A 24,766-nucleotide genomic window follows, 5' to 3' on the forward strand; every position below is an offset into this window, starting at 1 on the left:
TACTGCACATTCCCGCTAGCATAACTAATAAATTCTGTGTGTTGTATTTTGTGGTTTGGTTGTACTTCTTGTACCTTGCCAGGACTAAACTATATCAAGGAGGGGTGGGGAAGGTATGTGGTTAGAAGCTTTATTCAATATCAAATAGGCAAGATTGTTTTTGAATAGCCTGACTCAGATTAAGAAACCAAGTTCATGGATGATTCATTTCCTGCCAAGTATCAAAGCAAAATAAAATCAAGTTACTGTTGGTGGCTCTGTTGAGAATAACATTCAAACTCAAAGAACTTAAGGCTCAAGTTGGAATATTCATTGAGTATGACATACAACAAATACTTGGTGTGATTGTACAACTTGAACAGAAAACAGAAACAAGTAGCTTGTACTGGAACCTTTTGATATTAACAATGAGTCAAATATATATTGTACAATATACATACACAGTTTTTTCCATGCTATGGGCAAACATGTACATTATAAAAATAACTACATTACATTAAAATGAAATAAATACAAAAGTAATTAAAATATCTTTAAAAATAATAAGATTTCAGATTTATTGTCAGAGTACATACATGACATCACACACAACTTTTTTCTGCAGGTGAGGCAGGTAGTATAAAATAACTACATAGTGTATACAGGTAAACAAAAACTGTAAACAGGTAATGAATGTAAACAACTTGACTGTGCAATACACAGAGAATTAGGAAAATCAATAAAGTGCACAAGTCCTTAAATGAGTCCCTGATTGAGTTTGTTGAGGGTCTGATGGTGGAGGGGGAACAGCTGTTCCTGAACCTGGTCGTGTGACTCTTGTGGCACCGAGACCTCTTTCCTGATGGCAGCAGCAAGAATAGAGCGTGTGCTGGGTGGTGCGAGTCTTTGATGATTGCTGCTGCTCTCCGAGGTTAGCGTTTCCTCCAGATGTTCTCACATGGTAGGGAAGGTTTTGCCCATGATGTTCTAGGCTGTGTTGTCACGGAGTCCAGAGGACCAGAAACACCAGCAGCAATAGATATGCCCCACAACACAAAGGGATACTTAAACAAAAGGAGTTTTTTTAAATTATATTTGAACAAGAAAATAGGTCCGGGCAGAGGGTAGGCGGTGGCGGCCCCGGTCCGGGCACAGGAAAAGCAGCGGCGGCCTCGGCCCTGGTCCGGGCAGAGGGTAGGTGGTGGCGGCCCCGATCCGGGCAAGAGCAAAGGGGAGGTGGTGGCCCCGGCCTCGGTCGAGTGAGGCAGGCGGAGGCCCCAGTCCGGGCAGAAAGTTGGAGGCGGCGGCCCCGGTCCGGGCACAGGGAAAGCAGCGGCGGCCTCGGCCCCGGTCCGGGCAGAGGGTAGGCGGCGGCGGCGGCCCCGAACCGGGCAAGAGCAAAGGGGAGGCGGCGGCCCCAGCCTCGGTCGAGTGAGGCAGACGGAGGCCCCGGTCCGGGCAGAAAGTTGGAGGTGGCAGCCCCGGTCCGGGCACAGGGAAAGCAGCGGCGGCCTCGACCCTGGTCCGGACAGTATGGACCGACCTAGGAGGAGAGGAAGACCCCTCCAGCCCAAGTAAGAAACCTGCATAGGAGAAGGCCACTCCGATATAAAACCTACGACCCAAGGACCTCGCTGCCACGTCCCAGCTTGCTTGGCCACGGCACACCAACCATGGGTGTAAAGGGTGGGGCCAGTACTGCGCGCACTGGACTCCACCTAAAAGCTCCTTTGCGCAGGCCCGAGGACAGGTCCACGGCCTCCCCCTCAAAAGATGCTCACAAACTCGCTAGCATGCTGGAACATCAGAACCATGCTAGACAAGGCTGACAGACACCGACCTGAACGTCGGTCTGCCCTCATTGCACATGAACTCCTCAGACTTGACATCGACATAGACGCTCTCAGTGAAGTCCGCTTGGCAGATGTAGGCAGCCTCCAAGAACGTGGCACGGGCTACACACTCTACTGGTCTGGCAAGCCTTTGGATAAACGACGCCTATCTGGTGTAGGCCTCATGGTCAAGAACTCCATTACCTCCAAACTCAAAAACCTCCTGACAGGACACTCGGACCGGATCATGTCCATGCGACTCCCCCTTCAAAACAAGCATCACATCACCCTCATCAATGTCTATGCTCCAACCCTCCAGGTGGAACCAGCAGAAAAGGACAAGTTCTACACTGACCTGCGCAACCTCATTCAACGCACCCCCACAGCCGACAAGGTTGTCATCCTTGGCGACTTCAACGCTCGCGTCGGCAAAGACTCAGAAACCTGGCCAGGAATCCTGGGCAAGCATGGTGTCGGCAAGTGCAACGACAATGGGCACCTCCTGTTGGAGCTCTGCGCAGAACAGCGGCTTGCCATTACAAGCACCCTTTTTCAGCAGAGGGACAGCCTGAAGACTACCTGGATGCATCCCCGATGCAAACACTGGCACCTCCTAGACTACGTCCTGGTGCGAGAAAGAGACAAACGAGATGTGCTCCACACCAGGGTCATGCCCAGTGTGGAATGCCACACTGACCACCGGCTGGTTCGCTACAAGCTCAACCTTCACTTCAAGCCAAAGCCCAGGAACAGTAAAGCCCCCAGAAAGAGGTTCAATGTTGGAAACCTGCAGTCAGACGAAGTGAGAGGAAACTTCCAGGCAAACCTCAAAGCAAAGCTCGAGGATGCAATCCACCTCACGGACTCGTCCCCTGAAACCCTCTGGGATCAGCTGAAGACTACCATACTGCAATCCACTGAAGAGGTACTGGGCTTCTCCTCCAGGAAAAACAAGGACTGGTTCGACGATAACAGCCAGGAAATCCAGGAGCTGCTGGCAAAGAAGCGAGCTGCCCACCAAACTCACCTTACAAAGCCGTCCTGTCCAGAGAAGAAACAAGGCTTCCGTCGCGCATGCAGCCATGTTCAGCGCAAATTCCGGGAGATCCAAAATGAGTGGTGGACTAGCCTCGCCAAACGAACCCAAATCAGCACGGACATTGGCGACTTCAGGGGTTTTTACGAGGCTCTAAAGGCTGTGTACGGCCCCTCACCCCAAGTCCAAAGCCCGCTGCGCAGCTCAGACGGCAAAGTCCTCCTCAGCGACAAGATCTCCTCCTCAACCGATGGTCAGAACACTTCCAATCTCTTTTCAGTGCCAACCACTCAGTCCAAGATTCCGCCCTGCTCCAGCTCCCTCAACAGCCCCTAAGGCTAGAGCTGGATGAGGTCCTCACCCGGGATGAGACATATAAGGCAATTGAACAACTGAAAAGTGGCAAAGCAGCAGGTATGGATGGAATCCCCCCAGAGGTCTGGAAGGCTGGCGGCAAAACTCTGCATGTCAAACTGCATGAGTTTTTCAAGCTTTGTTGGGACCAAGGAAAACTGCCTCAGGACCTTCGTGATGCCATCATCATCGCCCTGTACAAAAACAAAGGCGAGAAATCAGACTGCTCAAACTACAGGGGAATCACGCTGCTCTCCATTGCAGGCAAAATCTTCGCTAGGATTCTCCTAAATAGAATAATACCTAGTGTCGCCGAGAATATTCTCCCAGAATCACAGTGCGGCTTTCGCGCAAACAGAGGAACTACTGACATGGTCTTTGCCCTCAGACAGCTCCAAGAAAAGTGCAGGGAACAAAACAAAGGACTCTACATCACCTTTGTTGACCTCACCAAAGCCTTCGACATCGTGGGCAGGAAAGGGCTTTGGCAAATACTAGAGCGCATCGGATGCCCCCCAAAGTTCCTCAACATGGTTATCCAAATGCACGAAAACCAACAAGGTCGGGTCAGATACAGCAATGAGCTCTCTGAACCCTTCTCCATTAACAATGGCGTGAAGCAAGGCTGCGTTCTCGCACCAACCCTCTTTTCAATCTTCAGCATGATGCTGAACCAAGCCATGAAAGACCTCAACAATGAAGACGCTGTTTACATCCGGGTTGGCACGGATGGCAGTCTCTTCAATCTGAGGCGCCTGCAAGCTCACACCAAGACACAAGAGAAACTTGTCCGTGAACTACTCTTTGCAGACGATGCCGTTTTAGTTGCCCATTCAGAGCCAGCTCTTCAGCGCTTGACGTCCTGTTTTGCGGAAACTGCCAAAATGTTTGGCCTGGAAGTCAGCCTGAAGAAAACTGAGGTCCTCCATCAGCCAGCTCCCCACCATGACTACCAGCCCCCCCACATCTCCCTCGGGCACACAAAACTCAAAAAGGTCAACCAGTTTACCTATCTCAGCTGCACCATTTCATCGGATGCAAGGATCGACAACGAGATAGACAACAGACTCGCCAAGGCAAATAGTGCCTTTGGAAGACTACACAAAAGAATCTGGAAAAACAACCAACTGAAAAACCTCACAAAGATAAGCGTATACAGAGCCGTTGTCATACCCACACTCCTGTTCGGCTCCGAATCATGGGTCCTCTACCGGCATCACCTACGGCTCCTAGAACGCTTCCACCAGCGTCGTCTCTGCTCCATCCTCAACATTCATTGGAGCGACTTCATCCCTAACATCGAAGTACTCGAGATGGCAGAGGCCGACAGCATCGAGTCCACGCTGCTGAAGATCCAGCTGCGCTGGGTGGGTCACGTCTCCAGAATGGAGGACCATCACCTTCCCAAGATCCTGTTATATGGCGAGCTCTCCACTGGCCACCGTGACAGAGGTGCACCAAAGAAGAGGTACAAGGACTGCCTAAAGAAATCTCTTGGTGCCTGCCACATTGACCACCGCCAGTGGGCTGATATCGCCTCAAACCGTACATCTTGGCGCCTTACAGTTCAGCGGGCAGCAACCTCCTTTGAAGAAGACCGCAGAGCCCTCCTCACTGACAAAAGAGGAAAAACCCAACACCCAACCAACCAATTTTCCCCTGCAACCGCGTCTGCCTGTCCCGCATCGGACTTGTCAGCCACAAACGAGCCTGCAGCTGATGTGGACATTTACCCCCCTCCATAAATCTTCGTCCGCGAAGCCAAGCCAAAGAAGAACTTAACCCACTTAATCCCCCCTCTAATACTAAGCACAGGTGTGTGCAATCTGTATTTAAGATTAGAAAAGCTCTTTAGATCACAGTCCAATCTCACAGGTTGCAGGCAATTCTTGTACTGTGCACGGATTTTAGCATCAACAAACTTCACCATTCTTTGGTGCTTAACAGGCAAATGGTTACCACTCAGTAGGGTTCTTGTTGGTCTTCAGAGAGATTTCTTTTTGTTCCAGGACATCCACACCCAATTCCTGTTTAATCGGTCTTGCTGACGAAACAAGTCCCCTTCAGGGTTCTCCACATGATCCTCCTTCTTTCAGGTCAGCTTTCAGATAGCAAGTCTTCCCCTTTGACCAGGCAGTCTTCCAAAGTTTGCCAGCTTTGTCCTTCTGGAACTGATTTTGTCTCCTTTCTCTTGTTTCACACCCTCTCTAAGAGCAAAACTGTTCTGTCTGCCGACAAAAATCACATGCTCTCCCAGGCAAACTGAATGCTGCAACTTTGTTGCTCTTTTTGCAAAAAGCACTCTGCAAAAATCCTGCAAATATTCTATGCTTTCAAGTTTGTGTGCAACCTACTCTAACAATTCCTTCCCAAAACACCTCTAAATACTCTGTCATAATGTCCACTATCTTTTTCAGGGCGTTATGCTCAGGAGTATTGGTGTCCCGATGCCAGACCTTAATGCAGCCAATCTGCACTTTCCACCACATCTGTAGAATTTTGCCAGGGTTTCTGGAATCATACAAAACCTCTGCAAATTCCTGAGGAAGTAGAGGCACTGACATGCTTTCTTCATGATGCCATTAGCATGTCAGGTCCAGGAAAGATCCTCATAGATAGTGACACCCAAGAACTTAAATTTATCCATCCTCTCCACCTCTGATCCCCCAATTATCAATGGATTGTATACCTCTAGCTTTCCCTTCCTGAAGGGAACGGAATTCCTTAGTTTTGATGATACTGAGTGACAAGGCACTGATACTGAGTGACAATGTTGGTGCACCACTGCGGCAAGTTTTCAATTTTCTATATTCATAGTTACCATAGTGCAAGAAAGAAAAGGAGGCATTACAATACTTCAAAGTTTTTTGTGATGTTGGAGCAGTCAATTATGAAGAGATTGTTCTTGAAACTGCAGGAGCTGGTCTTCACACTTCTGTACCTTTTATTTGAAAGCAACAGTGAGAAGGCATTTTGACCAGGGTCCTTGATGATATTGGGTGCCTACTTGAGGGAGTGCCTCACATAGAAGTCATCAATGGGAGATAAGATCATGCAATGGACCTGGCTGTTTGCTACCTAATGCTTTCCTGAGCACATGAATTACCAAACCAGGATGTGACGCAATCATTCAGTATACTTTCTACAGTGTATCTGAAGAGGTTTGATAGATTATTCTACGACATGTCATATCCCCTAGGACTTCCAGGAAAGTATAGGCATTGATGTTCCTTCTTCATGTTTGCCTTGATCCACTGGAGTGAAACACAAAAGACTACAGATGCTGTGATTGTAGTAAAAACACAGAAATGCTGGAAGAATCAGCAGGTCTTGCTTTTGGCTCTGAGAAAGCAGAGCTGGGAGAAAGGAGATGGAGAGAAAAGGGAAGAGAGAGAGAAACAGCTAGAGGAAAGGAGACAAAGATATGGGGGGGGGGGGGAAATAATGGAAGAAAAAAAATTATGCTAATGCTATCCAGTTGGAGGATGCCAAGACAGATTATGAGGTAGTGTTTCTACAATTTTCAGGTGGTCTCACTCTTGCAGTGTAGGAGTCTACTCCTCCCCTTGCCTATTTTTCCCTTCTCCTCAGCCTTTTAATTCAGGCCTCTGTCTGCATTTTACTCATACACTGAAGGGGAGGCTCAGTTATACATTTTTACTACCAAAGTAAGACCTGCTGAATTCCTCCAGCAGGTCTTTTTTGCCTTGATGCAATGTCTCCAGAAGAGCACTTCGAAAAAACGGACTCCCAGGAACTTGAAGACTAATTCTCTCCACCTCTAACCCATCAATCCAGACAGGCGTGGCCCCTTGGCCTCCCTTTCTAGTATTAACAATAAACCCCTCGGACTCGGTACATTGAGTAAAATTGTTATTCTGGCACCACCCAACCAGATTCTTAAGGAGAGGACGTGGTAGTTTAAAAGACGCAATCAGATTGGAAATGGATGGGGGTGGGGTTGGTCAGAAGTGATAGGCAGATGAAGCAAGCAGGGTTTAGGGTTAGAGAGATAACTGTTGAACTTTTCATCAGAATTAAGTTGAGGCTAATGAAATTTGCAAAGAGTAAGGGTTGACAAACTTTATGATTTGAACTCTCTCCATTCCACTGCCATTCTGAACTCTATTTCTCTCTTAGGATTACCATACTGTTGCAAAAGGAATCAACATGAACTCTATAAACAGCATTTCATCTTTTGACTGGATAAAGTAGTTTTCAGAACTCAACATTGAATTCAACAGTTTCAGATCATCATTAGTTTTTGTTTAACTATCTAGCAATTTCCAAATTCATCTATTTATAACCATTTCCAAACATACCTTTCTTAATACACTTGCCTTTATAACACTCAAACATCTCTTTTTATTGTTCATTCTTGTTCATCCTTTATCTCATAATAGTCCTTCCCTTTTATCGTCTGACCATCCTACCCTTCTCTGCAACTTTAATTATTCTCAACTTCTTAGTTCTGATGAAAAATCACACAGAAATGTCAACTTTTTCTCTCTAATCCTAACCCTACCTGGCTTCATCTGCCCTTCATTTGTGAACCCCTCCTTTCCTCAAATTGATTGCATCTATCAACATACCCTCTCCTACCCTTCCCCAGCACTCTTATATAACCAACATCACTCATATTCTCAGTTCTATCACTGGACCTTAACCCAAAATATCAACATGCTTTCATGGATACGCTTGACCTGCTGAGTTCTTCCATCAGTTTATTGCTCCAAAATCTGTCGTATCTTGTTCTCTTTACCGGACATTGAGAGATTCTATACAAATTTCAAATGTGCCTATTCAAATTCCCTTGGTTACATTGGACAAGGCTTTGAATGAAAGTCCCAGCAGCTGCTACTTACAATATATAACAGAGGAATATGTAGTTCCATCTGTCAAAATATCTGTGCTATAGAATCAGAGAATGCTGCTGCTACAGTGCAGAGAGCAGACATACCACGTTACAAACTGCTGGATCTAATGAGACCCAACTCCATTGCCATAAAGCTCCCAAAGACTGAGAACTCCCACCAGAAAATTCTATAGCATAATCCAAACATCTACACAAATTATCTTTAACATATACAAACTCTGAAGTAAACTACCAACTACCAACCCTTTAAATATGAACTCAAAAAACTCAGTATTAGTAGATATTTATTAACAAGTTATTTCAACTTTAAAAACAAATTTATTAAGATTCTTAATCATCTTCCAAAATGATTTTAAGTAAATCACATCTTTTTAAACACCATTTCAATTGATATTTTAAAGTTCATATCAGAATGAACAAGTTCAACTGAAAACAAAAAAAACTTCTCACACTCAGCATGCTTAGAAAATATTGCAGATGAACAGCTTCAAACTGAATACATAGAAAAAAGTAAAACAGAATATTCTGAGAAGTGCTCAGGTGGAGAATTGGGCTCAATATGTCATATTGGGAGCAGCACAGGACAATTGTAAATGGGAAGATGATGCAGTTCATTTTATTACCTTGTGAGAAAAGTTTCAGTTGTTTCAAATGACAAGCAAGTGTTCTACTTTTTTTTAAAAAAGTTCAATCTGATTTAGTAAAGATATCTAATCTAATCACAAAAGAATACTGTTAACAAAATAAAATGAGACCATAATTATACAGACCAACAGTACCACCAATGTAAAAACACATCAAAATACTGGAAGAACTCAGCCAGTCTTTTCAGTGATTATAGGAGACAAAGATATATTGCTGACATTTCGGGCCTGAGCCCTTCTTCAAAGAATAAGCCAGGAGTAGGAAATCTCAAAGTCTTTTGGCTTATTCTGCTTATTCTTTGAAGAAGGGCTCAGCCCAAAATGTCGGTGATAGATCTTTGTCTCCTATAGATGCTGAAAAGACCAGCCGAGTTCCTTCAACATATTGGTGGGTTTTTACTACAATCACAGCATTTGCAGACTTTCATGTTTCACTCAACAACGTCCAATGCCTTCTGTAAGGAGATTTTACGCTCTCCCCGTGACTGCACGGGTTTTTTTCCGAGGGCTCGGTTTCCTCCCACCGTTTGAAACGTACTGGGAGTGTACGTTAATTGGGCAGCATGGACTTGTGGGCCAAAATGGCCTGTTACGGTGCTGCATGTCTAAATTTATTTAACTTCTAATATAAAGAGAGGTGAAGAAATAAACACAAGTAGTCAAGGACAAATTTTCAATTGACTTGGTATTCAAGGCCTCTTTGGAAAAGAGTTCTTACATTTCAGGTGAAGTTACATTATCTAAGGTGCACCAAAGAAGAGGTACAAGGACTGCCTAAAGAAATCTCTTGGTGCCTGCCCCATTGACCACCGCCAGTGGGCTGATCTCGCCTCAAACCGTGCATCTTGGCGCCTCACAGTTCGGTGGGCAGCAACCTCCTTTGAAGAAGACCGCAGAGCCCACCTCACTGACAAAAGACAAAGGAGGAAAACCCAACACCCAACCCCAACCAACAAAATTTCCCCTGCAACCGTGTCTGCCTGTCCCGCATCGACGTGGACATTTACCCCCTCCATAAATCTTCGTCCGCGAAGCCAAGCAAAAGAACTTCCAAGTTCAGAATTTCTCTACCAGAGAAAATACTATTTTTTCCCTTGATTGACCTGTCCAAATCACCGTGATTTAAACACACCCCTTTTCACCATCCTCCAACAATTAATGAAATTCAACCCAAATTTGCACGTTTTCTTCATAATTTAATCCAGAAACCTTAACAGCTCAAGAGAATACCAAATACTGGAGGCACTATTTCAAAAGAAGAATAATCTGTTTTGAGTTATGTTAATTGCTGCATACTGGAACACACTACATTTTCAATAACAACTCAAAACTTCTCGGATTGTCATTAAACAACTTGGATCATCCTAAGTGGCCCATGAATGGCACAATGAAACAATAAATCTTAATATAAACCTGAAGTAAAAATAAATTCAGTTGTCCTATTGTCCAGCAAAGGAACTGAAAATTAATCATTAAGTCACTTAAAGGCAGTTTTCTCTACCTACAATAATCCAGTTATGTGTCATAGTAAAGGATGCGCATCCAAGACATGTCTGCATATGAAGCATGCTTGTTCATTTAATCTGCTTACTACATAATGGAATAATTCCATCCTTGTCACCATCAATCATAATGACATCAGTCAATAGATCAATGACGAGTACATCTAAACACGACTGAACAGCAAGAGCAGCCATTTAACCCCTCAAACCTACAGCACCACATATGATGGCTGATTTAACTGTAATTTTGAAAACATTCAAAGATTCTGTATCCAGAAACCTTTGAGGAAGAAAGTTTTAAAACAACTGTCAGGAAAAAAAACTCATGACAAATCATCGAGCTTTTGTTTGTTAATCGTAACCTCTAGTTCAAGATTCTCACTAAAGATCAAACACAATGCCCTTTTCAACCTACATTTCGAGATGTATTTCAACCTGCCTTATGTGCTGTTACTAGCCCAAAGGATCCCAAAACCCCTCGCTGATGAAACTTGCCCCATCAGGGTCTTCTAGATGGTATCCTCTTTCTTCAAGCGACCACAGAGTTCCATTCTTTCTTCTATTTCAAGAGAAACATCAGACAGATAGCACTTCCAGCCATCTACTGCTCTGGAACTTGCTTTCATCAGTTTCAAACAGTTTTTCCTGGATTGTACTTTTCAGTTACTTGTCAGTGTCCCACACACAGACTTATTGACTGAACTGTTAACTCTCTCTCTTTTCTAACTGCTCCAAAGACAGCATGTGACTCATGTCTTGAAAACCCCCCCACCTTCTTCAGCAAACAACAGGAGTTTTTCTTCTCTCAAGTTGTTATCTTAGGTAAACAATCCAGGAGTAACCTTTCTGTGCACTCTGGCAAAACCCTTGAAAAGAGCTTCCACTAGCTATTGTGTCTCCAGTTCCAATGGTCATTCATTTTATGCCGTCAGTTCAATGAACACCTACTTGTGAAAGATGCTTACATTCTCCAGAGATCTTCAGTATTTCTTCAGTCTTTCAAATAAGATCTGTTTTAAATTGTGTGTATGTATGTGACCTGCTCTAAATCTTATCAATTCTCCCCAAATATTCATAGTGTGTGTGTGTGTGTGTGTGTGTGTGTGTGTGTGTGTGTGTGTGTGTGTGTGTGTGATTGGAGGTGTGTAAGAGAGATAGTAGAGGGGCACCTAGGCAATTCCTGCTGGTGGCAAATCTATCTGCCTTGCAGCAGGCAAAAGGGAATTTCATATAATAGGATGCTGTTTTATTACTGACAATAAATTGAATCTTGAATCTTTCATAAAGCAAAAAATCCAAACGTAAAGGCGGAAATTCTCCGCCCTCACGTCAGAAAACTTTCCTTCATAAATGGTCCGTGAGCAGCTGCAAGGTGGCGACTCCGATCCCTCTCCACGTTAGTGCTAGAGGCTGAGTAGTGTGCACCACCTCACTGCATAAAGGTACATCCGCTTACAGCGGATGGCTAGGGGGCGGGGTCATGACACGGTCAGCCTGTGACCCAATTCACTTCTCTCCCCCACTCACTCATCCCTCCATGACCCTGTCATGGCAGGGAGCAGCCGGGCCGGGTTGTGACAGTCCCACTGGCTGCTCTGGCTTCGGGCACATCACTGGGCCGCTGCGGCCTTCGGGGCTGCTCATCAGCACCAGCAGCTCAATGCATGACAGAGCAATGGCAATCAACCTGACCCATAATCCCCCACACAGCTGGAACCATTCTGGGAAACACAAACGTTCCAGCTGTGTGGGGGATTATAAGTAGGTGAGATGGCCATTGCTCTACTGCGCATGTATAATAGGAGGCACCACAGCAACAGTTGCCCCATCTACAGCAGATCCAGACAACGCACTGAGGCACTGCTCCGCATACAAGTGGCGTTGGAGCAGCCCTGAAATAGGTCAAGTTTAAAATTTTATCCATGTTTGATGCCAGCCGCGAAGCAAAGATCCGGCATCAAGACACCTATACTGTCCTCTTCTGTTCATCCTGCTATGATCTTAAACATTTCAATCATCTCTCACTTTTCTAAACTGTAATGGATAAAAGCTTAGTCCATTCAACTTTTCACAAAGATGCAAAGTTCTCCATTTCACATATTAGTCCAGTAAGTCTTCCCTAAACTGTTTACAATGCATTTAATGCACTTCATTAAACAAGGAGACCAATACTATGCACAGTATTCCAGATGTGGCCCTACCACTGCCCCATAGAAATGAAGCACTTTCTTCCCATCATGATAAATGACCACACTTGCTTAGTTTTTCCTAATTATTACTGAATCTGCAGATAAGCATTTTGTGAACCAAATTCTTCAGCATCTTAGGGATCTGAAACCACTCAACATTTAGTTAAATACTTATTTTCTGTTCAAAACTTAGCACTTTCTCTTTATTCATTTGCTAGACTGTTACAGAATTATACTATTATTAATATTTATGGTATGAAATATTATATTTTTAGTGAAGACTTTGTGGGTTTGGAAACAGGGACACTGTACACTAAGATAGATCACACATTTGCATTAGCAGAAAGAGATGTCTTTTGGAGACTGCTTGGCTGAAGATGGCACAGTCATAAAAGCAAATTGGATTGTTCTATTGAAAGTTTGAAAACAATGAATGTTTGCTAAAGAGAAACTTGGTCAAATAAGCAGCCATTTGTTTGTTGGCCTGTGTAAACAAGCTGGAGACCATCTGTTCATTAACTCGTACCTTTGAAGAAATAAAACTTCAAATTGAGAAAAAGGTAATGTCATATGACTTGGACACTTCAAGAAAGCATCCTTAATATTCTGAAATCAGAGATGCAGTAACCTGCAGTGAGAAAGGTACTGTTGTATGTTCTCCCTTTGATAGGGAAAGAGCACAAAATCAGTGGCTTCGAAGAAAAGGGCCACTTCCACTGTCTCTGTCAAGAGAGCTCAGTTATGCTGTGTCCATTTGTATTAGTCACTTCGTTTAACCTTTGGTCAAGTTTTTGAAATCATTGTGTAAATCACAAGTTCCGTAACCACCATGCAAGAGAGGGGAATTTGTGAAAAATCATTTGTTTCATGAAACATTTCTCTAAAAAGGAACTCTACAAGAATTTGTGAGTTTTGAGAAGTCTGATAACTTGGTGTCTTACCGACTTCATAATTACTTTTGAACAATAGTTTAAAGACTCTCAATTTCAACATGACAGTTTTCTAAGACTAAACTTTAAAATGGACTTTTCAGAATTGTGCCTGAGCTGTAATGGTTTGGGATCTGCCACGCACACACATTCATTTGCGCATAGTGAGATTAAGGGTTAAATAAGATTTTATATTTTTAATAGTTATTAATAAAAATTGTTTGGAAGATACCATCGTCTTGATGAATTTCTTTTGCTGCTGGTGTAGGTTGTACACAGACATTTACACATCGACATCCCTTTGTGGACAGTTAACTCCTTACACAGGGACTCGTCATGCACCAATACTCAGATTTCTCAACATTCCAAATTCCTCTTTGGGTCAGTTGGGGCCCCAAGATTCCCTTGAGTCTGAGGGAAATGGCATATTTCTTCAAGGAGGCTTTGAGTACATGCTTGAATCTTCTCCTCAGTCCATCTGATCATCTTTTCCAACAAAAGTATTTTGAATAGCATTTTGTAGTTTGCTGTTGGACATGTGAATAACCTGACCTGTCAAATGTAGTGGACAAGTGCAACGAGGGTCTCATTGCTCATGAGACTGGCCTGTTGATTTGCTCACTTTCTCAATTCATTTGGAGGATCCTACAAAGATAACCAGTGCTAAAGCCACATTGGTATATTAAAGCAAGTAGAAAATTTCATTTTCAATGTCTCCCTTTGTAGAGATGTGGCTCTGGTGCAAAGTACAGTAAAATCCCCATGATCCAGCACCCATGGGGATATACAAATTTTCCGCCATATTGAGACTCACTCTTACAATGCCAAAATAAACCTGCATTAAGAATACAGTTAAAAAGACAAAAGACAGTGCAAAATGTAATTTGCAAAAAGATCAGTATTGTAATCTTTAATTATGTAAAGTTCACTTTAATCAAGTAATTCCTGAAACTTACAAAATTTCAATTCAAACCCATTGCTGGTGCTGTAACAGTGTTGCAAGAGCCGCTACGTTAACCATGCCACTGTTATATCATTAACCTCCTCCCCCAAGTTTAATGATCATTCATTCAGGTGTCTTGTTGTTCGCATGAGTGTTCATGTCTCTCCATCCATCACGATCTCTAACCCTCCAAATTGTAGCTCTTGCCTACCATTTTCCTTTGGTGAAGGCTCCATCTTTGAGCTGAGACCGTAATCGATGTTGAGTTTGTGATTACACAAGGGAAAATACTGAAATAGTTTCCCATTGCCTTCTTCAGTTCCAGTGCCCATACTGGATGGGTAATCCTGGCCATTGATCAGCAGATTCATCTGCCAAGTGTTTTTAGTTTCACAACCATAAATTCCAATTTGTAGAATCTGCTTGTAAAACCATTCACCATCTAAAATCCATGGTTTCATGTGACCCTGATTAGGAGGCTAAACAGGTACTACGCCTTGCCCAAGGGTGATCTATTGGCTATTGGATGGAAGGAGTACCTTGCACCTCCTTTTCCTGAGCAATTGTGCTGTACCAACACTGACAGTTTATAACCATATAACAATTACAGTACGGAAACAGCCCTTCTAGTCCGCACCAATTTAAGTGAACTCCACTAGTTCCACCTTCCTGCTCCCTGCCCATAACCCTCCAACCTTCTCACATCCATGTACTCATCCAACCTCGTCTTAAATGACAAAACTGACCCTGCTGCGACCACCTCTTCTGGAAGGTCCTTCCACTCAGCCACCACTCTGAGTGAAGAAGCTTCCTCTTATGTTACTTCTAAAGTTTTGTCCCCTAACCCTTCATTCCAATCTCTCCTACCCTCAAGGGGAAGAGCCTATTCACATCTACTCTATTTATTCCCCTCATAATTTTATATACCTCTATCAAATCCCCCCCGCAACTTTCTATGCTCAAATGAATAAAGACCCAGTCTACTCAATCTTTCTTCGTATTCTGGATACTGCAATCCAGGCAACATTTTAGTAAATCTTCTCTGCACCCTCTCTACCTTATTGATATCCTTCCTATAATTTGGAAACCAGAACTGCATACAATATTCTAAACTTGGCCTCACCAATGCCTTGAATAGTCTCAACATCACCTTCCAACTCCTATATTCTATGCTATGATTTATAAAGGCCAGCATACCAAAAGCCTTCTTCACCACCCCATCTACATGGGAATCCACTTTCAAAGAACAATGAACCGTTACTCCAAGATATCTATATTCCTCTGCATTCCACAATGCCCTACCCTTCACTGCATATGTCCTGTTTTGATTATTCTTCCCAAAATGAATCACTTCACACTTATCTACATTGAACTCCATCTGCCACGTTTCAGTCCACACTTCTAATCAGTCAAATCCTTCTGCAGTCCACGAAAACCATCCTCACAATCTACAACTCCCCCTATTTTTGTATTGTTCGCATATTTATTCACCCAATTTACCACTCCCATCATTTAAATCATTAATGTAAATGACGAACAACAAGGGACCCAACACCGATCCCTGAGGCACACCGCTCATCACTGCCCTCCATCCTGACAGACAAGTTATCCATCATGACTCTCTGGTGCCCATCTTCTAGCCACCGTTGAACCCATCTGACTATCTCAACATTAATCCCTAGTGCCTGAACCTTCCTCACCAACCTTCCATGTGGAACCTTATCGAAAGCCTTACTTAAATCCAAACAGACCACATCTACTGCTCTACCTTCATCAACCTTTCTAGTCACAATAACATAACATAACAATTACAGCACGGAAACAGGCCATTAGGCCCTTCTAGTCCTCACCGAACCAAACACTCCTCTCTAGTCCCACCTACCTGCACAATGATCATAACCCTCCACCTTCTTCTCATCCATATACCTGTCCAGCTTTTTCTTAAATAATAAAATTGACTCTGCCGCCACTATTTCTCCTGGAAAGTCATTCCACACCGCTACCACTCTCTGAGTAAAGAAGTTCCCCCTCATGTTACCTCTAAACCTCTGCCCCTCAACTCTTAACTCATGTCCTCTTGTTTCAATCTCTCCTACTCTTAACGGAAATAGTCTATCCACATCCACTCTGTCTATCCCTTTCATAATCTTAAATACCTCTATCAAATCCCCTCTCAACCTTCTACGCTCCAAAGAATAAAGACCTAATCTGCCCAATCTCTCCCTGTACTCTGGATGCTTAAACCCAGGTAACATTCTGGTAAACCTTCTCTGCACTCTCTCCACTCTGTTTATATCCTTCCTATAATTAGGCGACCAGAACTGCACACAGAACTCCAAATTAGGCCGCACCAACGTCTTATACAATCTCAACATCACCTCCCAACTCCTATATTCCATGCAATGATTGATAAAGGCCAGCATACTAAAAGCCTTCTTCACCACCCTATTCACGTGAGTTTCTACCTTCAGGGAACGATGTACCGTTACTCCTAAATCTTTCTGCCCCTCTGTATTCATCAATGCTCTCCCATTTACCACGTATGTCCTGTTCTGATTCTTCTTACCAAAATGAAGCACCTCACACTTATCAGCATTAAATTCCATCTGCCATTTTTCAGCCCACTTTTCTAAGCAGCCCAAATCCCTCTGCAATCCTTGAAAACCTTCTTCATTATCCACTATTCCACCTATCTTAGTATCGTCTGCATATTTACTAATCCAATTCACCACCCCATCATCTAGATCATTAATGTATATAACGAACAACAATGGGCCCAATACAGATCCCTGAGGCACACCACTGGTCACCGGCCTCCAACCCGACAATTATCCACTACAACTCTCGGGCCTCTCCCTTTCAGCCATTGTTCAATCCATTTGACTATCTCAAAATTTATACCCAAAGACTGCACCTACCTAACTAACCTTCCATGTGGTACCTTATCGAAGGTCTTACTGAAGTCCATATAGACAACATCCACCGCGCTACCCTCATCCACATTCCAAGTCACCTCTTCAAAAAAATTCAATCAGATTGGTCAAACAGGACCTTCCGCCCACAAATCCGTGTTGAGTGCTCCTGATCAGACCCTGTCTATCCAGATATTTAGAAGTACTATCTCCAAGAACTTTCTCCATTAATTTACCTAGCACAGACGTCAAACTTACAGGCCGATAATTGCCAGGCTTCCTCCTTGAACCCTTTTTAAATAACGGAACCACACGCGCAATACGTCAATCCTCCGGCACTATCCCCATCTCTAATGACATTTGGAAAATTACCGTCAGAGCCTCTGCTATTTCCTCCTTTACTTCTCTCAATGTCCTGGGGAAGATCCCGTCTGGTCGCGGAGACTTATCCACCTTTATATTCCTCAAAAGCCCTAACACTACATCTTTCGTAATCACTATATTCTCCATATTTACCCAATTTGCTTTTTTTATCTCACATATCCCAATATCCTTCTCCTTGGTGAATACCGAAGAAACTGTTCAATATCTCCCCCATTTCTCTAGGCTCCACACACAGTTTTCCGCTCTGATTCTCAAAGGGACCAATTTTGTCTCTCGCTTTCCTTTTACCATTAACATATTTGTAGAACCCTTTTGGATTAATTTTCACCCTGCTTGCTATAGTCTCCTCGTACCTTCTTTTAGCTTTCCTAATTCCTCTCTTAAGATTCCTCTTACATTCAATGTATTTTTCAAACATCTCCTTAATTCCATGTTTCTTATACCTAATGTACGCCTCCCTTTTTCTTCGAACCAAGTTTCCAATATTCCTTGAAAACCACGGCTCTCTCAAACCTTTTGCCCCTCCTTTTAACCTAACAGGAACATAAAGCTTTTACACTCTCAAAATCTGATCTTTAATAGACTTCCATCTCTCTACTATATCCTGCCTATAAAACAAATTGTCCCAATGCACACCCTGTAAGTCCTTTCGCATCTCCTCAAATCTAGCTTTTCCCCAATCAAAAACCTCAACCCTTGGCCCTGACTTATCTCTTTCCATAATGACATTGAAGCTGATGGCATTATGATCACTGGACACGAAGTGCTCGCCAACACTAACCTCCGTCACTTGATCCATCCCATTTGCCAACAGTAGATCTAACACTGCTCCTTCTCTGGTCGGCACCTCTACATATTGTTGTAAAAAACTATCTTGCACACATTTCACAAACTCTAACCCATCCAGTCCTTTCACAGAATGTGTTTCCCAATCTATATGTGGAAAATTAAAATCTCCCATAATTACAACCCTGTGCTTATCACAAATATCTACTATCTCCCTACAGATTTGCTCCTCTAGGTCTCAGTCCCCTCCGGGTGGTCTATAATACACCCCTACAAGTGTAACCTCTCCTTTCCTACTCCTCAGTTCCACCCAAATAGCCTCTGTGGATGTGCCCTCTAATCTATCCTTCCTAGGCACCGCTGTAATATTTTCCCTGACAAGCAATGCAACCCCACCTCCTCTTGCCCCTCCGACTCCATCATACCTAAAGCAACGAAACCCAGGGATATTCAGCTGCCAATCACATCTCTCCTGCAACCATGTCTCACTAATCGCTACCACATCATACTTCCAAGTATCTATCCACACCTTCAGTGCATCCACCTTTTTTTACAATACTCCTAGCATTAAAATATATGAATTTCAGAGATTTCCCAATTCTTAATCTCTGTTTTCCCTCATCTTTAATAACAACATTATTTCCTTTTCCTGCCAATTGCCCTTCATCTTCTTCCAGAGCATTTCCTTTCTCTATCACCTGCCCATCCATATCAAATACTTACTACAAACTTTCTTTGTTTGCATTCTAACCTTCTCCTTACTGCTCTGTACTATTTTGCTCCCTCCCCCCAACCATTCTAGTTTAAAGGATCCTGAGTAGCCCTAGCAAATACCCCTGCCAGGATTCTGGTCCCCCTGGGATTTAAGTGTAACCCGTCCTTACTGTACAGGTCACATCTTCCCCAAAAAAGGTCCCAGTGATCCAGAAACTTGAAACCCTGCCCCTTACTCCACCCCTTCAGCCACGTGTTAATCCTCCACCTCATTCTATTTCTATTCTCACTGTCACGTGGCACAGGGAGTAATCCAGAGATTACCCCCTTTGCGGTCCTTCTTTTTAAACTCCCTACCTAACTGCCTGTACTCACTTTTTAGGACCTCTTCTCTATTCCTCCCTATGTCATTGGTACCTACATGTACCATGACCTCTGGCTCCTGTCCCTCCCACTTTAGGATATGATAAAGCCTTATTAATATAGTTAATTATATATACTAATAAAGATAAAGACTCTTACTAGACACTTTGGGTCACCCAGGAGTGACCAGCACAGGCTGGCTCTTTGTTCTGGGTGCCATCATTTTATTCAAACACAATTTTATTCAAACAGCTGCTCTGGGCGGGAAACAACTCTGCAGGCTGAACCTTTGCTCCCATGGGATTGTGTGCTGCTTCGGAGAATATTGACAATTTTAAACTTTGATTTGAGGACCATCGCCTTCCCAAGATCGTGTTTTATGGCGAGCTCTCCACTGGCCACCGAGACAGAGGCGCACCAAAGAAGAGGTACAAGGACTGTTTAAAGAAATCTCTTGGTGCCTGCCACATTGACCATTGCCAGTGGGCTGATATCGCCTCCAACCGTGCATCTTAGCGCCTCACAGTTCGGCGGGCAGCAACCTCCTTTGAAGAAGACCGCAGAGCCCACCTCACTGACAAAAGACAAAGGAGGAAAAACCCAACACCCAACCCCAACCAACCAATTTTCCCTTGCAACCGCTGCAACCATGCCTGCCTGTCCCGCATCAGACTTGTCAGTCACCAACGAGCCTGCAGCAGACGTGGACATACCCCTCCATAAATCTTCGTCCGCGAAGCCAAGCCAAAGAAAGTATGCACAATTCTAAACCTCAGCTATCTTTTTTATATTGCGCTTTAAATAGCTACTCAAGTCAAGATGTAGGTAATTATTGATCTGTACAGCACTTTGGTCAACGCGAGTGGTTTTAAATGTGTTGTATAAATAAAATAAACTAAATTAAACTGGTAAGTCTGAGACACATATTTCTCAATGATTTCTCAGGTAGAGACCAGGTATTTATTAATTATAGCAGCTTTAATGAATTTGATGTACTCCTTACCATCTATATGGCCAAAACTTAATTTTCTTGCCTTTCTGCTTCTCTTTCAGATATCTATGCCACATTTCCTAAGGCTATGGTAGTATTGTGCACATAACCAAACTAAGATTCAGGAGCCTGGAACTTTGATCTGGAAACAAAGGTTCACAGACCACCAAGGTAGCAAGACAACTTAAATCACAAATAGTTAAACAAAATCCAGAACAAAAACATAATAAGTGATAGTGACTAGTAGATTTCTGCAAAAACCTACTGTATCTGGTTCTGCATGAATATACTAGAAAGATGTTATGGAATTAAGACTAATTGATACAGGTGGGTAAAATTTCACCTTCCAAACAATGTAATAATATCTGGTAATTGAATCATATTTAATTATTATAATTAATGAACCAAGATGAGAATGAATGCAAGCAATACAGCAAAATGAGTCAAATGCTAGTTATACCCTAATGTAAAAAAAATGCTGCATTTCCTCCTTCAATCAAAGTTGCCCTGAATCAGGATACAAGAACCAGTAATATATGCACAAACTTATTAAGAAGCAAGTTTGGCATGACCCTCAAAAATTCTACAGATGTCCATCGAAAACGAACTTGCTGGTTGCATCATAATGTGGGATGGAAGCTGTTCTGTTCAAGATGCTGGAGATGGTGGCAAATATAGTTAAGTCCCTTCATGGACTCCATTCACATCTCCTGTTCCCTAGGAACAGCAGCCAGCATCCTGAAGGACTCAATTTACTCCGGTCACATTCTCTTCTCTAATTGGGGAGAAGGCTTAAGGGTGTAAAATTGCACATTTATTGACTTAAAGGCAGTTTCTTCCTGAATGATCTCAACAGTGCTCTCATGCTGCCATCACTTTGCACTAATTGACCCTTTTCCCCATTGCAACTTTCTACCCTAATTGTGTTCCTGACCTTCTACTTTATACGACTGGACGTTTGAGTTGACCTGTTCGCGTGCAAAAGAACTCAAAAGTGTACAAGGGATAATGTGCCAAGATCCTTCAAACTTCAAAAATCGTCAACAGCAAGTCTACCAAAAGATTTCGGCTTATTCATGTGAATAATATAACTTTTGTTGCACCTGTGAAACTGAAAAACAAACCTTGATTTAAGTCTTTAATTTACAATCTGAATAATAAGGAAGCAAAAATATTTTTTGACATTTGGAAAGCCAAATATAAAAATGTACCTTTTCCCCACTTGAGTAAAAGAAGTACCGTAATCGGACAATATTACAATGATCCAGTTTTCGCATTATCTGCAGTTCACGGTTCTGTAAAAAAAAGAAACCTCAGTTGTTCACTTGTATATTAACTAGTACTCACCAATAATTGTAAATTATGCACTACATTAATACTACCGTGTTGACAAACAATCTACTTGAAATCTTCATTTCTTACCATCCCATTGCTCCTATCAGATGGCCAATGGCCATTGTCAAAAGTGAATTCGATAGTTTTGGTCAGTCGAAGCAGTGCTTAAGAGATGCTGTTTATGTTATTCATCATGAAAACTTGATTACATAAATCACATGCAGATAGTTTAGTGCATCCCCATCTCCGTTTCGAATCAGTCACTGTGATGTCTATGTTGATCTTGGGTCACGATCACAATTACGTACACACGATCAAAGGTATTGTTTTGATAGACTGTCTAGCATTGGCAGAAGCTCATCTTTCTTCAGCTGTCAAGCAATGACAACCACTATTCGAGCAAGGATCACATCTCAAAATGGTGCCCCACAGTGGTGGCTCTTTGCATGCAGCTCTGACGGGAATGATCAGATACAGAACTACAGGTCGTCCTCAACTTACAACCTACGCGAGTCACGTCCACCTGCACAAACAACCAAGATTTTTTTTAAAAACTGAAGATATTGAAAATCTTCATTTGTTGAAAAATCTTTTGAAAAATGGCTTTAATACCTCGTTAAGACATGCGAATCCAACTCACGACAATCCGAGTTACGACCAATACCTTGGACCCAATTATAGTCACAAGTTGAGGACTATCTGTATTAAAACTCAACCCCAACCACAGAATTAAACTTGGCTGTGATTAATGATGTCCCCAGGACACTGACAGATCTCGCTATTGACAGAAATGGCAGACTCCATCAGACTGCAGCATTTTTAAATAGTCGACATTCCGTCAAGTTAAACACTGCGGGACTCAGAAAACAGGCCATTTAAACATCATGGGAGATTTAAAGAGACATTGAAAAGACCTTTTAAACATGGTGCGAGCTACCTCCTGTCAACCCATGGGTCATTTAAAGAAGACCACACCACATGGGCACAGAGGGGGGGTCACTACTGTGTGTGTGTGTGTGTGTGTGTGTGTGTGTGTGTGTGTGTGTGTGTGTGTGTGTGTGTGTGTGTGTGTGTGTGTGTGTGTGTGTGTGTGTGTGTGTGTGAGAGAGAGAGAGAGCGAGGAGAGAGAGAGCGAGCGCGAGAGAGAGCGCGAGAGATATGCTTCACAGAAACATGGCTAAATGAGGATATTCCGGACATAGCACTACAGTCCAGTGTCACAAAACATCGGGGGAGCCAGTTTTTGTCATCATCAATTCATCATGGTGCACAAATGGTTATGTCCAAGTCCTGCTCCCCCTACACCTCCTTGTAACATCTCCCACTGTACCTGCTGAGGGAGTTCGCCACCATCATCCTGGTCTCATCGTACATTCAATGAACGAGCACTGTGATTAACAGCCATGAGACAGCATATCCTGATGCCTTTCTGATCATTGTAGGGGACCAATCAGGCCAACCTGAAGACTCTAATGAATGACCACCCACACATGTGAAAGCAGAGAAGCCAACACTCAACAACTGCTACACCACCATGAAGAACTGCAGGACTGCTATGAATCAGTGGACAGGGCCATACTCAAAGACTCATCCTTAAACTTGAAGCAGTATGTAACATGCGTCACCGACTTCATTGAGACCTGCATGGATGAGTGTGTGCCCATGCACACATACCAAGAGTTTCCCATCCAGAAGATTCAGAACATTTTCAACCTGCTGTGGGTGAGACCAAGGGCCTTTAAGGCCAGGGATCCAGATCTCTACAAAAGTCCAGGTATGCAGATCTCTACAAAAGTCCAGGTATGATCTGCGGAAGGCTATCTCTGCAACAAAGTGGCAATTCTGGAGACAAGAGACTATACACGCCAGCTATGGTAGGGAGTGAAGGCCATTGCAGCCTACAAAGTAAGGGTGAACACCACAGATGGCTGTGAGGCTTCATTATCTGATTAGCTGATCAGCTTCTATGCCTGCTTTGAAAAGGAGAAATCTAATTTTTATCTCTCTAGTCCTACTTTTTCTAATTATTTCTTTAAACCTTCCAGGATTGATGCAACTTTTAAAGAATGTTATAGATTGGGTATTTAACGTTTCAAGGATTTATTTGTCAAGGGGAATCCCACTTCCTTTGAACAACTTTCAGTTAAATATGGTCTACCAAGTACAGGCAGTCTCAACTTACAACTGTGATGGGGATTGAAGGATTCGTTGTAACAGGTTTGGTTGTATGTTGGGCAACGGGAACCACTGTATAAAGTACTTTTAATACAAAATATGTACTTTTACAGTAGTTTTAAAGATTTTTAAAATTTGGTCGTATGTGCGGGTGGATGCAACTTGCGTAGATCGGAAGTCGAGGATTACCTGTACTCATTTTTTTGTTAATCCACAGATTAGTTTTTTTTAAAAATAAACGATCTCTATTACTTATTTGATCTCAATCTCAAGTAAGAGGACTGATAAGAATTTAACTGATATAATTTTTAATTTACAACCTTTAAAATGGTTCAATAACTGATATTTATATGTTGTTGGGAATAAGAGGTGCTCCCTCAGATAAAATTTAAAAAGCTGGGAACAGAATCTACAGCTTTTCATTCTTGAAGAAACTTGGAATGTAATTTTCAAATTGATTAATACCTTTTCTTTATGTGCCCAGCACTCTCTCCTACAATTTAAAGTGGTCCATTGGGCTCAAATCCAAATACAAACTATATCAATTTTAAGTGGATGTATCTCCTCGTTGTGATAAATGCAACAATGGAGATGCTTCATTAATTCACATGTTCTGGACATGCCAGAGTCTTGAGAAATATTGAATCAAAGTATTTCAAAGTTTCTCTGCACTTTTTAAAGTTAATTTTAAACCAAATCACTTAACTGCTTTATTTGGTATTGTTGGAGAGAGGACATAGCATTAACAACATCTGAGGGACATATATTAGCTTTTATTTCTCTTCAGGCTAGACACGCAGTTTTGCTCATATGGAGGGATGT

The 24,766-nt window shown here is 42.8% G+C and overlaps 1 protein-coding gene across 5 annotated transcripts in view; it reads right to left on the reverse strand.

Moving 5' to 3' along the window:
- The window catches only part of gsk3ba (glycogen synthase kinase 3 beta, genome duplicate a), a 154,172-nt gene that overhangs the window by 56,835 nt on the left and 72,571 nt on the right, over window positions 1-24,766 (reverse strand). For all 5 annotated transcript variants that reach the window (XM_069888495.1, XM_069888499.1, XM_069888498.1 and 2 more), the window contains one exon: window positions 21,646-21,729. In XM_069888495.1, the coding sequence (XP_069744596.1) occupies window positions 21,646-21,729 (84 nt within the window). The remainder of the gene's footprint in view (window positions 1-21,645; window positions 21,730-24,766) is intronic.

This window comes from Narcine bancroftii, chromosome 7 (assembly GCF_036971445.1).
Source record: "Narcine bancroftii isolate sNarBan1 chromosome 7, sNarBan1.hap1, whole genome shotgun sequence".
Classification (NCBI taxonomy): domain Eukaryota; kingdom Metazoa; phylum Chordata; class Chondrichthyes; order Torpediniformes; family Narcinidae; genus Narcine; species Narcine bancroftii.